The sequence below is a fragment of the Dipodomys ordii genome, unplaced genomic scaffold, assembly GCF_000151885.1.
Source record: "Dipodomys ordii isolate 6190 unplaced genomic scaffold, Dord_2.0 Scaffold171, whole genome shotgun sequence".
NCBI classification, from domain to species: Eukaryota; Metazoa; Chordata; class Mammalia; order Rodentia; family Heteromyidae; genus Dipodomys; species Dipodomys ordii.
In genome coordinates, this window is record NW_012267387.1 from 137,447 (window position 1) to 155,566 (window position 18,120).

Here is an 18,120-nt window from a genome sequence, read left to right on the forward strand (position 1 = left end):
ATACACCACAATCAAACAAGATTCATTTCAGGGATGCAAAGCTGGTTCAATATATGCAAATCAATTAATATAATTCATCGCATCAATAAGAGCAAGGATAAGATCCAAATGAGTAACCCAATAGATGCAGAAAAAGCATGTGACAAGATCCAACACCCCTTTATGATGAAAGCTCTGGAAAAAACTAGGAATCCATGGAACATTCCTCCCTATAATAAAGACTGTATATGACAAAACTACAGCCAGCATTATACTTAATGGAGAAAAGATAAAGCCTTTTCCTCTTAAATCAAGAATGACACAAAGATATCCACTCTCTCCATGACTCTTCAAATTAGTATTATAATGCCTACCTAGAACACTAATACAAGATGTAAATATAAAGGGGATCCAAATATGAAAAGATGAAGTAAAACACTCCCTCTTGCAGATGATATGATCTTGTATTTAAACAGCCCCATTAACTCCACTCCCAAGTTACTTGACCTAATGCAAAATATGAAAACGTAGTAAGGTATAAAATTAAACCTCAAAAATAAATGGATTTCTATATGTCAATAACGAGAAGAGTGCAGCTGAAATCAAGAAGGCAACTCCTTTTGTAATAGACCAACAAAATATAAAATAGGAGTTAATGAAAGAAGTGTAGGACCTCTATGATGAAAACTTTAAAAACCTGAAAAAGGAAATGAAAGCACAATTAAGGCAGTGGGAAAACCTCCTATGTTCCTGGAATGGGAGGATTTACGTCATGAAAAGGGCAATAGTGCCAAGGCTATCTATAAATATAACACAATACCCATCAATATCCTAACCTCATTCTTGAATTAAATAAAAGAAGCAATCTAACATTAATATGGAACAATAAAAGACCCCAAGTAGCAAAAACAGTCCTTAGCAGAACAAACGGTGCTGGAGGAATATCAATTCCAAATTTCAAACTACTTCAAAGCCATAGTGATCATAACAGCTTGGTATTGGCACAGGAACAAACCTGAGGATCAATGGAATAGAACTGAAGAACCAGAAATGAACCCACAGACCTATAATCACCTAATCTTCTATAAAAGAGCTAAAAAATAGAATAAAAGAAAGAAATCCCCTTCAATAAATGATGCTAGCAAAACTGGTTAAACACCTGCAGAAAACTAAAGATAGACCCTTATACATCACCCTGCACCAGAATCTACTTCAAGTGGATCAAAGACCTCAAAGTCAAAGCAGACACCCTAACAACATTACAGAAAGGAATAGCAGAAACTCTAGGCCTCCATGGCACAGACCAAAATTGCCTGAACAAAGACCCCAAAACACAACCCATCAAAGAAAGGATAAACTGCAGAGCTTCTGCATGGCAAAGGTCATAGCTAGCAAGACCAGTAGAAAGCCCATGGACTGGGAGAAGATCTTTACTAGCCATACAACATACAAGGGTCTCATATCTAAAATATAATTTGAACTCAAAAAACTAAATATCCCAACAACAAATTCTCAAAGAAACATCTGTCCGACAAATAAGTGGACAAAAAGAAACTTCTCTGAACAGAAAATAAGAATAGCCAATAGACATATGAAGAAATGCTCAACTTCTCCAGCCATAAAGAAATGTGAATCAAAATAAAATTGAGATTTTACCTCACCCCAGTTAGAATGGCTATAATCAGGAAATCTAGTAACAACAGATGCTGGAGGGGATGTGGACAAAATGGTACCCTACTGCATTGTTAGTGGGAGTGTAAACTTGCCCAACAATTTGGACAGCAGTATGGAGGTTCCACAAAACCCAGCAATTCCAACTTGGGGCATTTACCCAAATGATCACAAACAAGACCGTACTAAAGCTACCAGCACAGCTATGTATATTACAGTATTATTCCCCATAGCAAGATATGGAACCAACACAAATGCCCCTTTGTAGATGAATGGATCAAAAAATATGTTATATGTACAAAATTGAATTCTATGCCTCCAGCAGAAAGAATGACACTGTCCATGTTAAGAAATGGAAAGACTTGGGAAAAAATATGTTAAGTGAAGTAAGCCAGGCCTAAAGAAACATAGGTTCCATGGTTTCCCTTATCTGCAATAACTAGTATATGTCTAGGACAAGCAGAAAAGTTCAAATGCTATGTGCATATGACTATATAAGATGATGCTAAGCAAAATGAACCCCAAGATAGGGACACAGAGGCTTTACCTTTGTTGCTGTTGTTTTAAATGTACTTATAATGTGCTATGTGATTTTTTCATTTGTTTTTATGTCCTTCCCACAGGGTATAACCCGTGTCATCACTGTATTTGGTTCTGGTGCCCTACATCTTGTACAAACATTTTGGGAGGGGAAGGGAAATAACACAATACTGAAACAAGGAGACAGGTTGACCCATTGTAATAATGACATGTACAAAACACTATGTTGAAAACCAACTTTGCAACTTGATGGTGAGGGAGGAATTGGGAAGGTGGGGAGAAAAAGGATAGTAGGGGGAAAACAAAAAAGGAGTTAACAACGCTTGACAGGAAATGTTCTCATTACTTTACTAATGTTAATTTTAATCCCTCTGTACAGTATCTTTACAATAAAAAGATATATATTGAAAATATAGAAATATGACAAACCAACTCCACTTCTGAGCATATTTCCAATAGAACATGAACAAGGAAACATTAAAACTACTACCACAATCATGTTTATTGCAGCTTTATTTACCATAGCCAAAATATAGACTCATCCCAGATGCCTTATATACATACACAGTGGAAACCTTCCCATTAGAAAGAATGATGTTGAACCATTCATAAAGAAATGGAGGGGGCTGGAAAGGTGGTTCAATGGTAGAGTGCTTGCCTTGCATGCATGACTTCCTGGGTTTGATTACTCAGCACCACATATGCAAAAAAAAAAGCCAGGAGTGGCACTGTGGCTTAAGTGGTAGAGCACTACCCTTGAGCTGAAGAGCTGAGGGACAGTGCTCAGGCCGAGAGTTCAGAACCCACAACCAACAAAAATAAAGAAATAGAATTACTAGGAGATGATGTTAAGTTAAGTAAGCCAGACCCAGAGAAGCCCAGAATTCATGATTTCCTTCCTTCATGGGAAGCAGAATGTGTCCATAATTTTAGAAGTAAGCACTCTGGATTGCACCCAAGCAATAATGAATGAATTATCTGAAGTACAATAGAATCTATGAGGAGCACAAATAGTATAATTCCTTAGCACGATAAAGGCAAAGGCCAACAAAATGAGTACTAGGAATACCTGAGAAATGTGGGAGGCCAATGCAGAGGAATAGAAGCATGAACGTGGATATTGAGTAGAACACAGGCAAGAAAACATTGGATATGATATAGAGAAGGATTGGGTAGAAGGGATGAATCATATTGATGGATCATACAGATCCAGATGCTTTGTACATATAAATTGCTTTGTTAAATGGCAAAAATTCAAGACATAATCTACAATTAAGAAAAATGACGTTTGGAGTTGAGGGTGAGAGTGGTGGGTTAGAATGTTAAATGGGGTGACAAAAAGACACTTTGTTTTCATCAACTGCTCTGTTGAAGGACAACTCCTTTGTACAGTTATATAAAGAAAATAATCTTTTAAAATGTATTAAATTTACAGGTAGGAGTACATACAGTATGTATAATATGTATTATACATACTATATATTACATAGTAAAAAACATGTATATAACTAAATATATGAAACTATAGATAATACTTATATGCAACTATATATAAAATTATACATAAAGTCTATATAAATTTTCTGTTACATAGCATCATGTAATTCTAAAAATTAAATACCAGAAGAGAAAAATCCAATGAAGAAACAGACACTTTGAAACTAGAAATAGAGGCAGGAGGTTGTGGCATCAATGAACCTGCTGTGCCCATGGAGAGAGCCTGCAGGGTCTCAGCTGGGCCCGAGGGACCTGGACAACCAGACTGCTGGATGGTGAAGATATCTGTCTCTTAGTCTGGTCTACTATTCCTGCTGTGAGCAAGAGGAAGCTGCAGCCCACTCTAGCCACCCTCACTCTGACACCTTCAGCAGTAAACAAGATAAAACAGCTTCTTAAAGATAAGCCTGAACATGTAGGTGTGAAAGTTGGTGTCTGAACCAGGGCCTGTAATGATCTTTCTTATACTCAAGAATATACCAAGACAAGAGGAGAATCTGATGAAGAGGTTGTTCAAGATGGAATTCATCGACAAGAAAGCACAACTACCACTTTTAGGAACAGAAATGGACTACGTTGAAGACAAGTTATCCAGTGAGTTTGTCTTCAATAATCCAAACATCAAAGGAACTTGTAGCTGTGGAGAAAGTTTTAATATTTGAAACCTTTCTGGCTGTAAACTCCAGGAAACTTTTGGAAACCTTGAAAGTTGCTGAAGAAATCATGTGACTGTCCTGTGTCAGGTCTGTGATGTGTGGCTGCATTGTTGGGGAAATAAAGTGATGTAGAATCCATAAGATATGATATTTATACCCTCTGTAGTGGATAGAATTAAGAAACAAGTGCTTGCTGAATTATTTTTCTGTTCTGTATAGTAAAACACCTTGTCCTGCCTCAACTCTCTTAAATCCTTTATTTGAAATTAGTTTCATTAAAGTTGATTTTGCTAAATTAAAAAAATAGAAATAGAAAATCACAATAAAAAATGATATTCCATCATTTGGGCAATCAGAGCACCCATTAATTATTCATTAACCCAGAGAAAAATTACAGTTTTGAGAATGGCATATAAAAATAAAAGTTTGGTGATTCTTCAAGAAATTAAAACTATCTCTATTGGAGGCATATACCTGCAACCCTAGCTGAGCAAGAAGCTGACAGCTAAGGAGGCAAAGTCAAAGTGAGCTGCCACAGAAAAGTCCATGGCACATTTTATCTCTAGTCAACCAACAAGGAGCTAGAAGTGGAGGTGTGCCTCAAGTTGTAGAATATCAGCTTTGAGAAAAAAATACATACTCTTGTATGTAAGCCAATGTAAGCCAAAGTAAGCCAATACCCAGTGGCTCATTCATACCTACCTCAAACAAGTAAAAGTGAGTACAAGAAATTGGAGATATGAGAGAGGAAAAATGATGCATGATATGATATAAAAGTGGTTTTAATTAATACATTTCCTATTTTTACAATAAAAAAGTATTTAAAAATTTACTTAAATATGACTTTAAAAATGATTACTGAATAAAATATTTCTTCTCAAGGAAAAAAAAGTGGTTTTAAAAGAGTGAATGAATATGATCAAAGTGCAGGACGTGCAGTGCGGAACCACAACTTGAACCGAATACTTAGCACAAGCACCACATTGAATCAAAACAAGCATCAGCTAACATCAAAGCTGTAGGCTTAAGTCAGATCTCTCACATACTGATGTCAAACTGCCATGTTCTATTTATCTACAACAAAGACTTAGTCAATAAGTATTTCTATCTGTAGTCAATAGCATGCATAAAATTGTACTAACCAAGATCAAACTTCCTTTGTATCTGGGGATAGCAAAGAAATATCCATCAGCTGAAACCATGCTACTCAACGTTTCTATATTAGCACCTCAACAAAAGTATCAAATATATTTTGGGAAATTAAGAGAATGAAAATCAGTTAAACATGGGTAAATAGTGTGCAATACAAAAATAAGGTAAGCCAGACAGTATTGACACACACCTTTAGTCTTAACTGCTCATGAGGTTAAGACCTGAGGATCATGTTTTCAAGACAGCTTGGACAAGGATGTCTGTGAGATTCTAATGTCCATTTAACTACCAAAAGATGCCAGAAGAGGAGCTGTGGCTCCAGTGCTAAATCACTAGCCTTCAGCAAAAATGTTCAGGGACAGCAACGAGGCCCTGAGTTCCCCAGACCAGCAAGAGAGTAATATAAATGTACCAGTGACATAAAAACGAAGGACATGTATCTTCTATAGCACAGAAGAATGCAATTCTTATCCTAGAGTCTCTGGTCTCATTTGTGGACAGCAGCCTCTGACTATAGTTGTCATAGTAGCACTTAAAAAAGAGTGCCAGTGATCAAGACAATAACATTATCTTTTGCAACAGAAGTCAGATAGTGTGCTAGAATTTCTTGAAGTTCTGGGCAGTCATTTTTCTTTGCTTTTCTCTTTCTTTTCCTATACCCAGATATTACTGAAACTGTGTTACAGACAAAATTTCAAGAATATGTATGTGCACAAGTAAAGATGAACTCATCTTGAGCACATGAAATTCTCCCACAAGAAATCTTTCATAATGCAGAGCTGCCTGTTAACAGCTGAGTTGTGGAGCATATCTCACATGAAACAATGACATATGGCTTAATTTGGAACAGTAACTACATTTGCACACTAAGAATGAGTGTATGTGTGAGCTCCCCAAATGTACGGCATGAAATCAGTGCCTTGGCATTGTTCTTGAGCTTTTTGGCTCAAGGCTTGCACACTGTCACTTGAACCACAACTTCATTTCTAGCTTTTGGCTGGGAAATTGGAGATAAAAGTCTCACAGATTTGCCAGCCAGGGATGGTTTCACACCCGCATCCACACAAATGAGCCCCATGATTAGCTAGGATTGCAGGCATGAGCCACCATAAGAAATTTTATCAACATTTGCAACATTCAGGTATTACTACACAAAGTTCTCAGACTACTGGCCTAGGGGGTAAGGAAATGTAGTTGCAGCCATAATACAGATCCCATGACAGGGACTCAGGCTGATTGAACGTCACTTATTTAACATCACTTAATTTCCACAGAGAAAGCTCAAAGGGAGAAGATACAGGCATGCTGGAGTAAAGTGAAAAACTTACAGACCTGGAAAGGAGAAGCTACATGGAAGGAAATATAGAGTTCTTTCCTGCGAGAAGGCAGAAAATCACTCAACATTAGATGTAAGACAACATAATGAAACTGAGCTGCTCTTGATATAACGGTTATGGAAGTCACTCTAGAGGGAGGGAGATCATTGATGTGTGCACCCAGAAGTCCCTCACCCAGTGAACATCCTCAGAATAAAACAGTAAATGGAAACAGACTATTGAATTACTTACATTTTGTTGTCTTCTTGCCTGGAAGCATGGATGTTACTCTGATCTATTCCCAAAGTGTTCAGAGGGGAAAACCCAGTGATCATCACATCTCCATTCATGTGTGCTCGGTGCTTCATTGTAGAAAAGCAGCTAGTACCAGCCAAGGACCTGACAGGGAGAGGAAGATAAAAAATGAGGAGTGTGAAATCCAAAGGGCACATCCTTGAAGCATCTGCCTAGCAGAAATGCTGGCAGGAAGTGAGGCCCATAGTTTCACTTATCTATACTATAGCTCACCTCTAATCAAAGCCTCTGTGAATCCTCAGAAGTAATGTGTAAGACTATTCTCAGGGGCTCTGAATTTGTAGCCTTGCCTCAGGAAGAAAAATATGAGTTAGAAAACATGTTTGGAGATTTGCCTTCTTCCCCAGAGATGCTGTGATTTCATCCAAGACCACAGATAGTGAGGCCCCAGAGATGGAGTTATCTTGCTTAAAGTTTGTCCAAAGTCTGTGTCAAGTCCCATGAAAGTCATTTGGGATGATGCAAATGGATTGCATGAGATGATGCCCTGTCATGTGAATGGTGAAATAGCCAGAAAAAGTATATGCCTCTGAGTTGTCAACTAAAGTTATGAGATAACTGTACTTAGAGGGTTAATTCACACATACCATATACAGGCAAACATCTTCTCTTTGCAAATGATATCTCATAGTTTCAGGAACATAAAGATGCCAGCAGAAGACTTTATACCAACCCCAAAACACTGATGAAGAAAGATACCATTGTACCCACCTGTCTGCCACGGCCTCCAAAGATGTCTGAGGGAAATTCAACCTAAGGCATCAAAGTCCTCTGTCCATCTTGAAAGCCAGAGGATATAGAAACAAGAATCAGAGAAGAGAAGAGAACAGGAAGCACCTCTCATTTTTATAGAGGAGCATGAATATTGTTGAAATGCCTGATTTACAAAAAAACTCACAGATTCATTTCCCTTCAAAATTCCAATGTTGTCCCTCACAAAAAAAGTCTCTTAAAATTTATTTGGATTCACACAATGAAAGTACAAAAACAGGAGGAAAAAGCACAATACTGGAAATATGGTAAACATGATTTCAAACTATACTACACAACCACTGAAACAAAGTCACATTGACACTGGTATCAAAAATATCTGGAAACCAGTAAACATAATAAGTGATTCAGAACAATCCCACATAGCTATAGTCAACTGATTGTTGACAACATAGCCAATTACATATAGAGGACACAAGATTGCTTTGTAACGTATTTTGTTTGTAAAACTGCATTGTCTCTTGAAGAAGACTGGAAATAGTTCCCTGTCATTCCATCAGACTCCTGAACTTAAGAGCTTCAAACATGAAACTACAGATAGATGAATAAGGGAAACACTTGAAGCAACATAGGTAATGATTTTCTAAGTAGTACTGCAATAGCTTAAGATAGAGGAACAAAATTTGATGAATATGGCCTAGCCTGTGGCTGAGTTTTAGATTCTGGTTCCCTATCCAGCACACTAAAGAAATGAGCCAGGCCTGGAAGCTCATAACTATAGTGCAACGTGCTCTCATGGCTGAGATTGGGATCATAGTTCACACACAGACTAGGCACAATATTCTTGAGTCCCTCTTAATGAGGTGGGATGGTACATACTTTGTGATCACACTATTTGTGTGTGTGTGTGTGTGTGTGTGTGTGTGTGTGTGTGTAGATGTGAGTGTAAGGAGGAAGACTGAGAACACGAACAATGTTATTCCAGGCGAACCCAGACTAAAAACAATATCCTGACACTCTATGTAAATAGAAGAAGCTGGATATTGGGTCATATGTCTGTCATTCCATCTGTGGCACCAAACTTCAATAGAAAGACTGCAACCCATTCATGGGCAAATAGCAAAAACAATCAAAAATACTCAGTGTAAAGAAAGGCTGGAGATAGAGATCATTTTGCAGTAACTGCCTTTCATAGTCCTCATGAGGCAACAATGCTTGATAAGAAACGTAATCATTATCTTGCCCATGTAATGCAACCCCTCTGTATGGTGTTTTCACACTAAAAAATGGTAAAATCATTTTAAAGGCCTGCAGAGTATCTTGAAGTATAGTTAAATAAATGAAAATGTAACCAAAAAAAGGAGAAGTGTTGTTGATGTATATTATTTTTTATGTTTCTAAAAAGAGTACATTATACACAAACATGGAACCTCAAAATACTTTTAAAAAACTCTACGTTTTTAGTTTTAGTTTTTAAATTTAAATTATCTTTAAGTCTATACAGTGAAATTGCCTTTTAATAAAGCAGTTTACACATACTATATATAACTTCATAAATGTCACCCCTTTCAATGATTGACTCAATCTCCCCAATCCACCTCTTCCATCTTTATACTTTGGTGGATATATATTGGATGTGTGGCTGCATTTTCCTCTTCTCCTCTTCATTTGGCTGCCCCTTTCCAGTATTTGATCCTACCCTTTGGAGGGCCTGTTTCCTGGTGTTTAATTTTGCAGAAAGTTGGCTTTGCCTTTGTACCGAATTACATTATTTGAATTCTCCCATGAATCTACTGTATTTCAGCTAATATATCTGAATAAACTTGCATATCACCTAAGGTTTTACTATCTACCCTACATAAAAGAAAACATTCATCCTTCCTTTCTCTAGGTGCGACTTACATCACTTAATATACATTTTTTCCAGATTATTTCACCTCAGTACAAATGGTACATCATATAGTCCTATGAATGAACAAAAATCCATTGTATATATACACCATATTCTTGGTTCCTTTATCCATTGAAAGACAGTTGGGAAGATTCCAGACCTGGGTTTTTTATAGAGATATAGATATATAGATATGTATATATACATATATATGTATATAATTTTTAGCAATGCAGATATTTTCAAAATAGTCCTTTTCCCAATCTATACCCAATGTAGAATTATTCTTTTTATGTCTTCTACTTTTTTGAAAAACCAGTATTTTGGGAGGAGGTTCTGGAAAATTGCGGAGGAGTGGCTGGAGGGAAAATCCAGGAAAGGAGACAGATCTGAGCACTAGCAGGTAGCCTAGGCTGCGGTGGCAGTGGCCATAGTCACCATACCTACAACACAGAGAGTCTGGGACAAAGGTGCCAGACATAGCAGGTGAGCAGATTCTGCTCAACACCAGCAAGAACTGACAAGAAGCAGATATCTTCACCTGCAGATCGCAGACCAGAGACAACCCAGGAACCAAAACTCCACTGTGAGTAGAACCCTGACATCCTCACTCCTTCTCAGGATGCAGAGGAGGGAAGGCAGCCCCTCCCCACCCCACTACTGGAGACCTCCATCTTCGATACTAACAAAGGCCCAGCTGGGCAGCTACCTCCAATTCAGGTCTTGGAAGAAAACAAGAGTCATTTACCAGGTCACAGGAACCTGACCTGTCCTGCCAGGCTGAGCTCCACCCAAGGGAAAGTCACTCAGCCGAGGCAGAGAAGGCTCTGCCCCAGAGGAGTGACTTTCTTCACAGGGTAAACAGAGCAAGAGGCTGCCCCTCCTTAGAGCAGCCTACACAATCAATTGAAATTCAGTAAATGTAAACCCTGAGAATGACTCCAAGCTGGACTCTGTGATTGTCTCAGAAGCTAGCTCCTCAGGGAAAAGCTACTATTTGCTACAAGACCTTAACTCTACTCAGAACCTAGCCTCATCACAGCATCTCTAAACTAGAAACAGCTATCTCCCTCTTTGGGGATACTCAAAGCAGACCTGGCTCCCACTGAACTATCCTGGTGGGAGGATCACAAAATACTGGGTAAAGCAGAGCATATTTCGGCCTGCTCAAACAAACTGACTTAAGAAACCAATCAAGCCACAGGAAAATCAAACACCACAAGCAGACCAAAGACTCCACCAAGAGACTGGATATGGACACAAGGGAGATACAGGATCTTCCCATCCACCCCTCTCTCCCCCACAAAAAATATCAAAGAAATCTATTTTTGTACTTTTTTAATTTTTTTAAAAAACTGTTTTCTGTAAATCTTTTTTCCTCTTACAATTTTTATTTTAGATGTGTGTGTGTGTGTGTGTGTGTGTGTGTGTGTTTATCTCTACTGACTTTTTGGTCCTTCTTTTTTTTTCTTTCTCGCTTTTCATTTTTTCTTCTCTTTCATTCTTTTTTGCGTGACTTAATTGTGGTTCTGCTCAGCCTCAGATATACCCATAGTCGATTATTAGGCCTTATCCACCATTGTGTACACACTTAATCCAGAAATTTATTACAGAATTCAAAACCCCTTAGGCTTAAAATCCCTAATAGCAGTCTTATCTATTTATAACTATATGATTTTAAGAATTTTAATTTTTTAACTTTTTATGTCTCATTTCTATCCTTACCCTCCTCTCATCTTATCCCTGTTCTTCTCTAAATTTTACTGTTTCAAATTAGATAATTTTGGGCCTGGCTTACTTCACTCACTATAATTTTTTCCAAGTTTTTCCATTTCCTATAAATGGGGCAATGTCACTCTTTCTGATGGAGGCATAGCATTCCATTGTGTATATATACCACATTTTCTTGATCCATTCATCTACTGAGGGGCATCTGGGTTGGATCCATATATTAGCTATGGTAAATAATGCTGCAATAAACATAGTTGTGCTGGTAGCTTTAGTGTGGTCTTGTTTGTAAACATTTGGGTAAATGCCCAAAAGTAGGATTGCTGGATCATAGGGGAACTCTATGTGAAGTCTTTTGAGGAATCTCCATACTGCTTTCCAAAGTGGTTGAACAAGTTTACATTCCCACCAACAATGAAGTAAGGTTCCCTTCTGTCCACATCCCCTCCCGTATCTGTTGTTGTTAGAGTTCTTGATTTTTGCCGATCTAACTGGAATGAGTTGGTATCTCAATGTTGTTTTGATTTGCATTTCTTTTATAGCTAGGAATGTTGAGCATTTCTTCATGTGTCTATTGGCCATCCTTCTTTCTTCTTCAGAGAAGTTTCTCTTTAAGTCTTTCGCCCACTTATTTATTGGGCAGTTGTTTCTTTGAGGATTTGTTGTTGGGGGATTTAATTTTTTGAGTTCCAAGTATATTTTAGATATGAAACCCTTGTCGGTTGTATGGCTAGTGAAGATCTTCTCCCAGTCCGTGGGCTTTCTATTGATCTTGCTAGCTATGTCCTTTGCCATGCAGAAGCTCTGCAACTTCATGCAATCCCATTTGTCCAACCTTTCTTTGATTTGTTGTGTTTCTGGGTCTCTATTAAGAAAATTTCGGGAAAACATAGGTCCCACGGTTTCCCTTATTTGCAGTATCTAGTATATCTATGAGTCAAGCGGAAAAGGTCAGATAATGTGATGTTAGGAAAATGAACCCTTAGATATGTATTTTAATGTTTTTTTTCTTTCATGCATTTGTTTCTAACGCCTGCTTTCACTATATTTGATGTCAGTATAACTTGTGGAGGAGATGGGGAAAAACAAGTCGTTTAAGGATACAGTGGACCTGTTGCAACAATGAGAAGTACAAGTTGTCTTGTCGAAAAGGAGCTTTACAATGTTAGTGCGGGGGGGAGGGGAAAGAGGGGGGAGGGGAGAGAGGGGGGAGGATTGTGGGGGGGAGGGGAGGCTGGGAAGGGATGTGAAGGGTAAACAAAGGAGGAGGCTGCAATGCTTGATAAGAAATGTACGCATTATCCTGCCCATGTAATTGTAACCCCTCTGTACAGTATGTTCACAAAAAAATAAAATAAAATGAAAAAATCGATAATTTTTAAGTTTTACTTTTTAAATTTAAATTTTTGTTTTTCCATTTTTCTTGTCTTTTTTTTCTCTCTCCTATCATTCTATTCAAACCATTTCCTTCTTTGAGATTATGACTTGATTAATTTCTCTCTCCTTTACCTGTCCACATTCTTCTAATCCTATTTTCCCCACATTTCTCCCTAAACTTAATAACTTCTGATCTGCCAAATTCTTGTTAGGTGTTCTTAGCCAATTAATCCATACTTGTTTGATGTTGAATAGATTGTATTTGTTGAACTAGATTACATCTGAAGCCTTTTGTCTGTGCAACTACAAGACTTTGGTTGATTCTTGCCTTAAAATAGTGTTCTAGCACAAAATTGGTGTTATTTTCATACCAATTGAGCAGAACGAGCCAGAAAAAAACACAAGAAAAATGGCAAGTCTAGATATCTCAACTTACATTCATGATAATCAGGTGACAGAACAGATAATGAATAATCCAGAGGAGAGTTCCCAAAAAGCTCTACAAACATTATTGGTAAATATAGTGAATGAAAAGATTGAAAACCTGCAAAGAATACAGTGTGAGTGTGATAGGGAGAGAGAGGAGGCAAACCAAAGATCAATACAGGAATCTCATGAGTGTGAGGAAGCTACTCAAAGATTGATACAGGGATTGCGTGAACAGGTTGAGAACACTCAAAGAGAAATAAAGGAATTGCGTGAGCTGGCTGAGAAGAGTCAAAGTTATAGATAGGAATTCCATGAGCAGGCTGAGAACAGACAAAGAGAAAGTCAGGAATGGTGTGAGCAAGCGGAGAATAGTCAAAGACAACTACAGGAATTGTGAAAACATAAGGAAGCTAATCAAAGTGTAATACAGGAATGACGAGAACGGGATGAGACTAGCCAAAATCAATAGAGGCATACATGGAATTCATAAACAAACAGCTGAAAGAATTCAGAGAGACCACAAAGGCAATGCTGAATGGAACCCACAGAAGGAATGGGACTCCAAAGAAACCATAACGAATCAACTAAGTGATTTAGGAATAAACACTGAACACCAAATTAAGAAATTAAACAAGTTCATACAAGATCTAAAACAAAGCTCCTACAAAGAATTTGAAGCGATCAAAGCCGACCAATTAGAAGGAAAAGAAATAAAAAACAAAGTAGAAAATCTTGACAGTAGGTTAGACCATGCAGAAGATCGAATTTGGGGGATTGAAGACAGCTTAAATATTACAGAGAAAGAACATACAACAATCCAAGACAAATCAAAAAACTATGATAGATCTACTCAACACCATCAGCAGGCCTAATCTGAGGATAATGGGTGTAGAGGAGCACCTAGAGACAGAAGTTAATGGGCTAGGAAATTTGTTTAACAGGATCCTAGCAGAGAACCTCCCAAACATTCAAAAAGTTAGGCCTATTCAGATATAAGAAGCTTTTAGAACTCCAAATAGACCAGACCTGAACAGGACATCATGCCATCACATTTTAATCTGCACAGGATGAATTCAGACCAAGGAAAATATCCTTAAGACTGTCAAGGAGAAAAGATCAATCACTTATAAAGGGAAAGCAATCAGAATCAACTCAGATTTCTCAGCAGAGACAATCAAAGCAAGAAGAGCCTGGAATGATGTATGCCATGCCCTAAAGACAAACAACTATCAACCAAGAATACTGTACCCAGCTAAACTCTCCTTCATAACCAAAGGTCACATAAAAACCTTCCATAGCAAAGAAAAATTAAAACAATGTATCTCCACCAAGCTCTATAAAAGCTTCTTAAAGATGTCCTACACATAGAAAATCAACAAGACCACAATAAAGGCCAAGAAACCACACTCAAACTGAGAATCCAAGAACCATAAGAAGATCTCAGTTGCTGCAGCCCCCAAGAAGGTGGATAACATGGCAGGAACTCCCAAACACCTCTCAGTCCTATCTCTCAGCATTAATGGACTTAATTCTCCAATTAAGAGACAGACTGTCTAGTAGGATGAAAAAGCAAGATCCATCTATCTGCTGCCTTCAGGAGTCACACCCTGCCCATAAAAACAAACACATTTTGAAAGTGAAAGGCTGGAACAAAATCTACCAAGCAAACGGCCCCAATAAACAGGTGGGAGTTGTAGTCCTAATATCAGATAAAATAGATTTCAAATTAAAATTAGTGAGAAGAGATGAAGATGGTCCCTACATACTAATTAAGGGATTTCTCCTTCAGGAGGATATTACAATTCTAAATATCTATTCGCCAAACAACGGAGAACTCAAATTTATCCAAGAAACACTACTTTACCTCAAATCTCACATAGAGCCAAGGACATTAATTGTTGGGGACTTTAACACAACACTATCCCCACTAGACAGATCAATTTGGCAAAAAACTCAAGAGAGAAACCACAGATCTAAATAACTGCATAGATCAACTAGATTTAACAGGCATCTACTGAATATTTCACCCAGCAGCATCAGAATACATATTTTTCTCAGCAGCACATGGAACATTTTCCAAAGTAGATCACATTTTGGGTCAAAAAGAAACATTGAAGTTATATCTTTCATTCTCTTGGACCCCAAGGGAATATAATTAGAACTCAACACCAAAAGCCATCAAAGAAATTCCTGTAACACATGGAAGCTGAACAATACACTGTTGAACCACCAGTTGGTCATGGAAGAGATTAAAAAAGAAATTCAAATGTTCATGATAGTCAGCAGAAATGAGCACAGAAATTACCAGCTCCTCTGGGACACAGCAAAGGCAGTACTTAGAAGCAAGTTTATAGTTGTGAGTTCTTACATCAACAAATTGGAGAGACCTGAAACAAACAATTTAATGAGACATCTGAGCCTTCTTGAAAAAGAGCACCAAGATAAACTCCAACGCAGTAGACAGAAAGAAATAATTAAAATTAAATCAGAATTAAATGAATTAGAATCCCAAAAAACTAGAAAGTATCAACAAAACAAAGAGTTGGTTCTTCGAAAAAATTAACAGACCCTTAGCGAATCTTATCAGAAAAAGAAGAGAACACACCCAAATAAATAAACTCAGAGATGAGAATGGAAACATCACCACAGAATCAACCAAGATTCAGAACATTATAAGGGAATACTTCTCAAATTTTTATGCTAATAAGTTTGAGAACTTGGCAGAAATGGACCTTTGCCTTGGAAATATCGACATGCCGAAACTAAACCAAGATGAGTTAAACTATCTTAACAGGCCCATATCAAGCACTGAAATAGAAACAGAAATAAGAGACCTCCCATCTAATAAAAGCCCAGGACCAAATGGATTTAAAGCGGAATTCTACAAGGCCTTCAAAGCAGAGCTCACACCAATACTCCTCCAACTCTTCAATGAAATTGAAAGAGAAAGGTCACTACCGAACTCATTCTATGAAGCCATCAAAACCCTCATCCCAAAAGCAGACAGGGACTCAGAAAGAGAACTATAGACCCATTTCTTTGATTAACATTGATACAAAATTTCCCAACCAAATTTTGACCAATTGACTTCAACAATTCATCCAAAAAATCATACACCATGATCAAACAGTATTCATTTCAGGGATGCAAAGCTGGTTCAATATATGCAAATCAATTAATGTAATCCATCACATGAATAGGAGCAAGGATAAGAACCACATGGTTATCTCAATAGATACAGAAAAAGAATTTGACATGATCCAACACCCATTTATGATGAAGGTTCTGGCAAAATTTGAATCCATGGAACATTCCTCAATACAATAAAGGCTGTATATGACAAACCTACAGCCAGCATTATACTTAATGGTGAAAACCTAACGCCATTTCCTCTTAACTCAAGAACGAGACAAGGATGTGCATTCTAGCCACTTCTCTTCAATCTAGTATTAGAATGCCTAGTTACAGCAATAAGACAAGATGCAAACATAAAAGTGTTCCAAATAGGGAAAGAAGTACAACTGTCCCTCTTTGCAGATGACATGATCTTGTATTTAAAAAATACCACAAGTTCCACTCCCAAATTACTCAAGCTGATTCAAAACTTTTGCAAAGTAGCAGGGTATAAAATTAACCCTCAAAAATCAATGGCTTTTCTGTATGCCAGCAATGAGAAAAGCGTGGTTGGAATCATGAAAGCAACTCCATTTGTATTAGTCCCACAAAAATAATATACCTAGAAATTAACCAAAGAAGTGGAGGACCACTATGATGACAAATTTAAAAACCTGAAAAAGGAAATCAAAACATAATTTAGAAAGTGGAAAAACCCCCCATGCTGCGGGATTTTAAGGATCAACATCGTGAAAATGGCAATACTTCCTAAGGCTATCGATAAATTCAATGCATTACATATAAATATTCCAACTTCATTCTTCATGGAAAGACAAGAGGCAATCCAAAACTTCATATGGAACAAGAAAAGACCCTGAATAGCAAAAAATAAAAGCCATTGTAAACAAAACAGTTTGGTACTGGCAAAAGAACAGACCTCAGGGCTAATGGAATAGAATTGAAAACCCAGAAATGAACCTATGGACATATAGCCATCTAATCTCCAATAAGGGAGCTAAAAAAAATAGAATGGAAGAAAGACAGCCGCTTCAATAAATGGTGCTGGCAAATCGTGTAACTACTTGTAGAAAATTAAAGGTAGATCTTTATATATCATTCTGCACCAGAATAAACTCCAAATGGATCAAAGACCTCGCAGTCAAAGCAGACACTCTGAAAACAATACAGGATGGAGTAGAAAAAACCCTAGCTCTCCTTGGCACTGCTTGAAATTTTAAGAGATCCCGAAACACAACAAAAAATGTTGGACAATTGGGATTGGATAAAATTGCAGAGCTTCTGCGTGGCAAAGGACATAGCTAACAAGATCAATAGAAAGCCCAAGCATTTGAAGAAGATCTTCACTAGCCATACAAAGGACAAGGGTCTCATATCTAAAATATACCTGGAACTCAAAAAATTAAATCCTCCAACAACAAATCTACAAAGAAACAACTGGCCTATAAATAAGTGGACTAAAGACTTAAAGAGAAACTTCTCTGAAGAGGAAAGAAGGATGGCCAATATAAATGCTCAACCTCTAGTCATAAAAGAAATGCAAATTAAAACAACATTGAGATACCACCACATCCCAGTTAGAGTGGCTATTATCAATAACTCAAATAACAACAGATGCTGGAGGGGATGTGGACAGTAGAGAACCTTTCTGCATTGTTGGTGGGAGTGTAAACTTGTTCAATCACTTTGGAAAGTTGTATGGAGCCTTTGACCCAGAAATCCCACT

The 18,120-nt window shown here is 37.6% G+C and overlaps 1 protein-coding gene and 1 pseudogene across 1 annotated transcript in view; one reads left to right on the forward strand and one right to left on the reverse strand.

Moving 5' to 3' along the window:
- Positions 1 to 3,471: 3,471 nt before the first annotated feature.
- On the forward strand, positions 3,472 to 4,465 carry LOC105998701 (annotated as a pseudogene).
- Positions 4,466 to 4,599: 134 nt separating this feature from the next.
- LOC105998702 (vomeronasal type-2 receptor 116-like) overlaps positions 4,600 to 18,120 on the reverse strand; it is a 45,647-nt gene continuing 32,126 nt past the window's right edge. Inside the window, 2 exon segments of the mRNA XM_013033491.1 lie at positions 4,600 to 4,633; positions 7,064 to 7,210. Coding sequence (XP_012888945.1) covers positions 4,600 to 4,633; positions 7,064 to 7,210 — 181 coding nt within the window.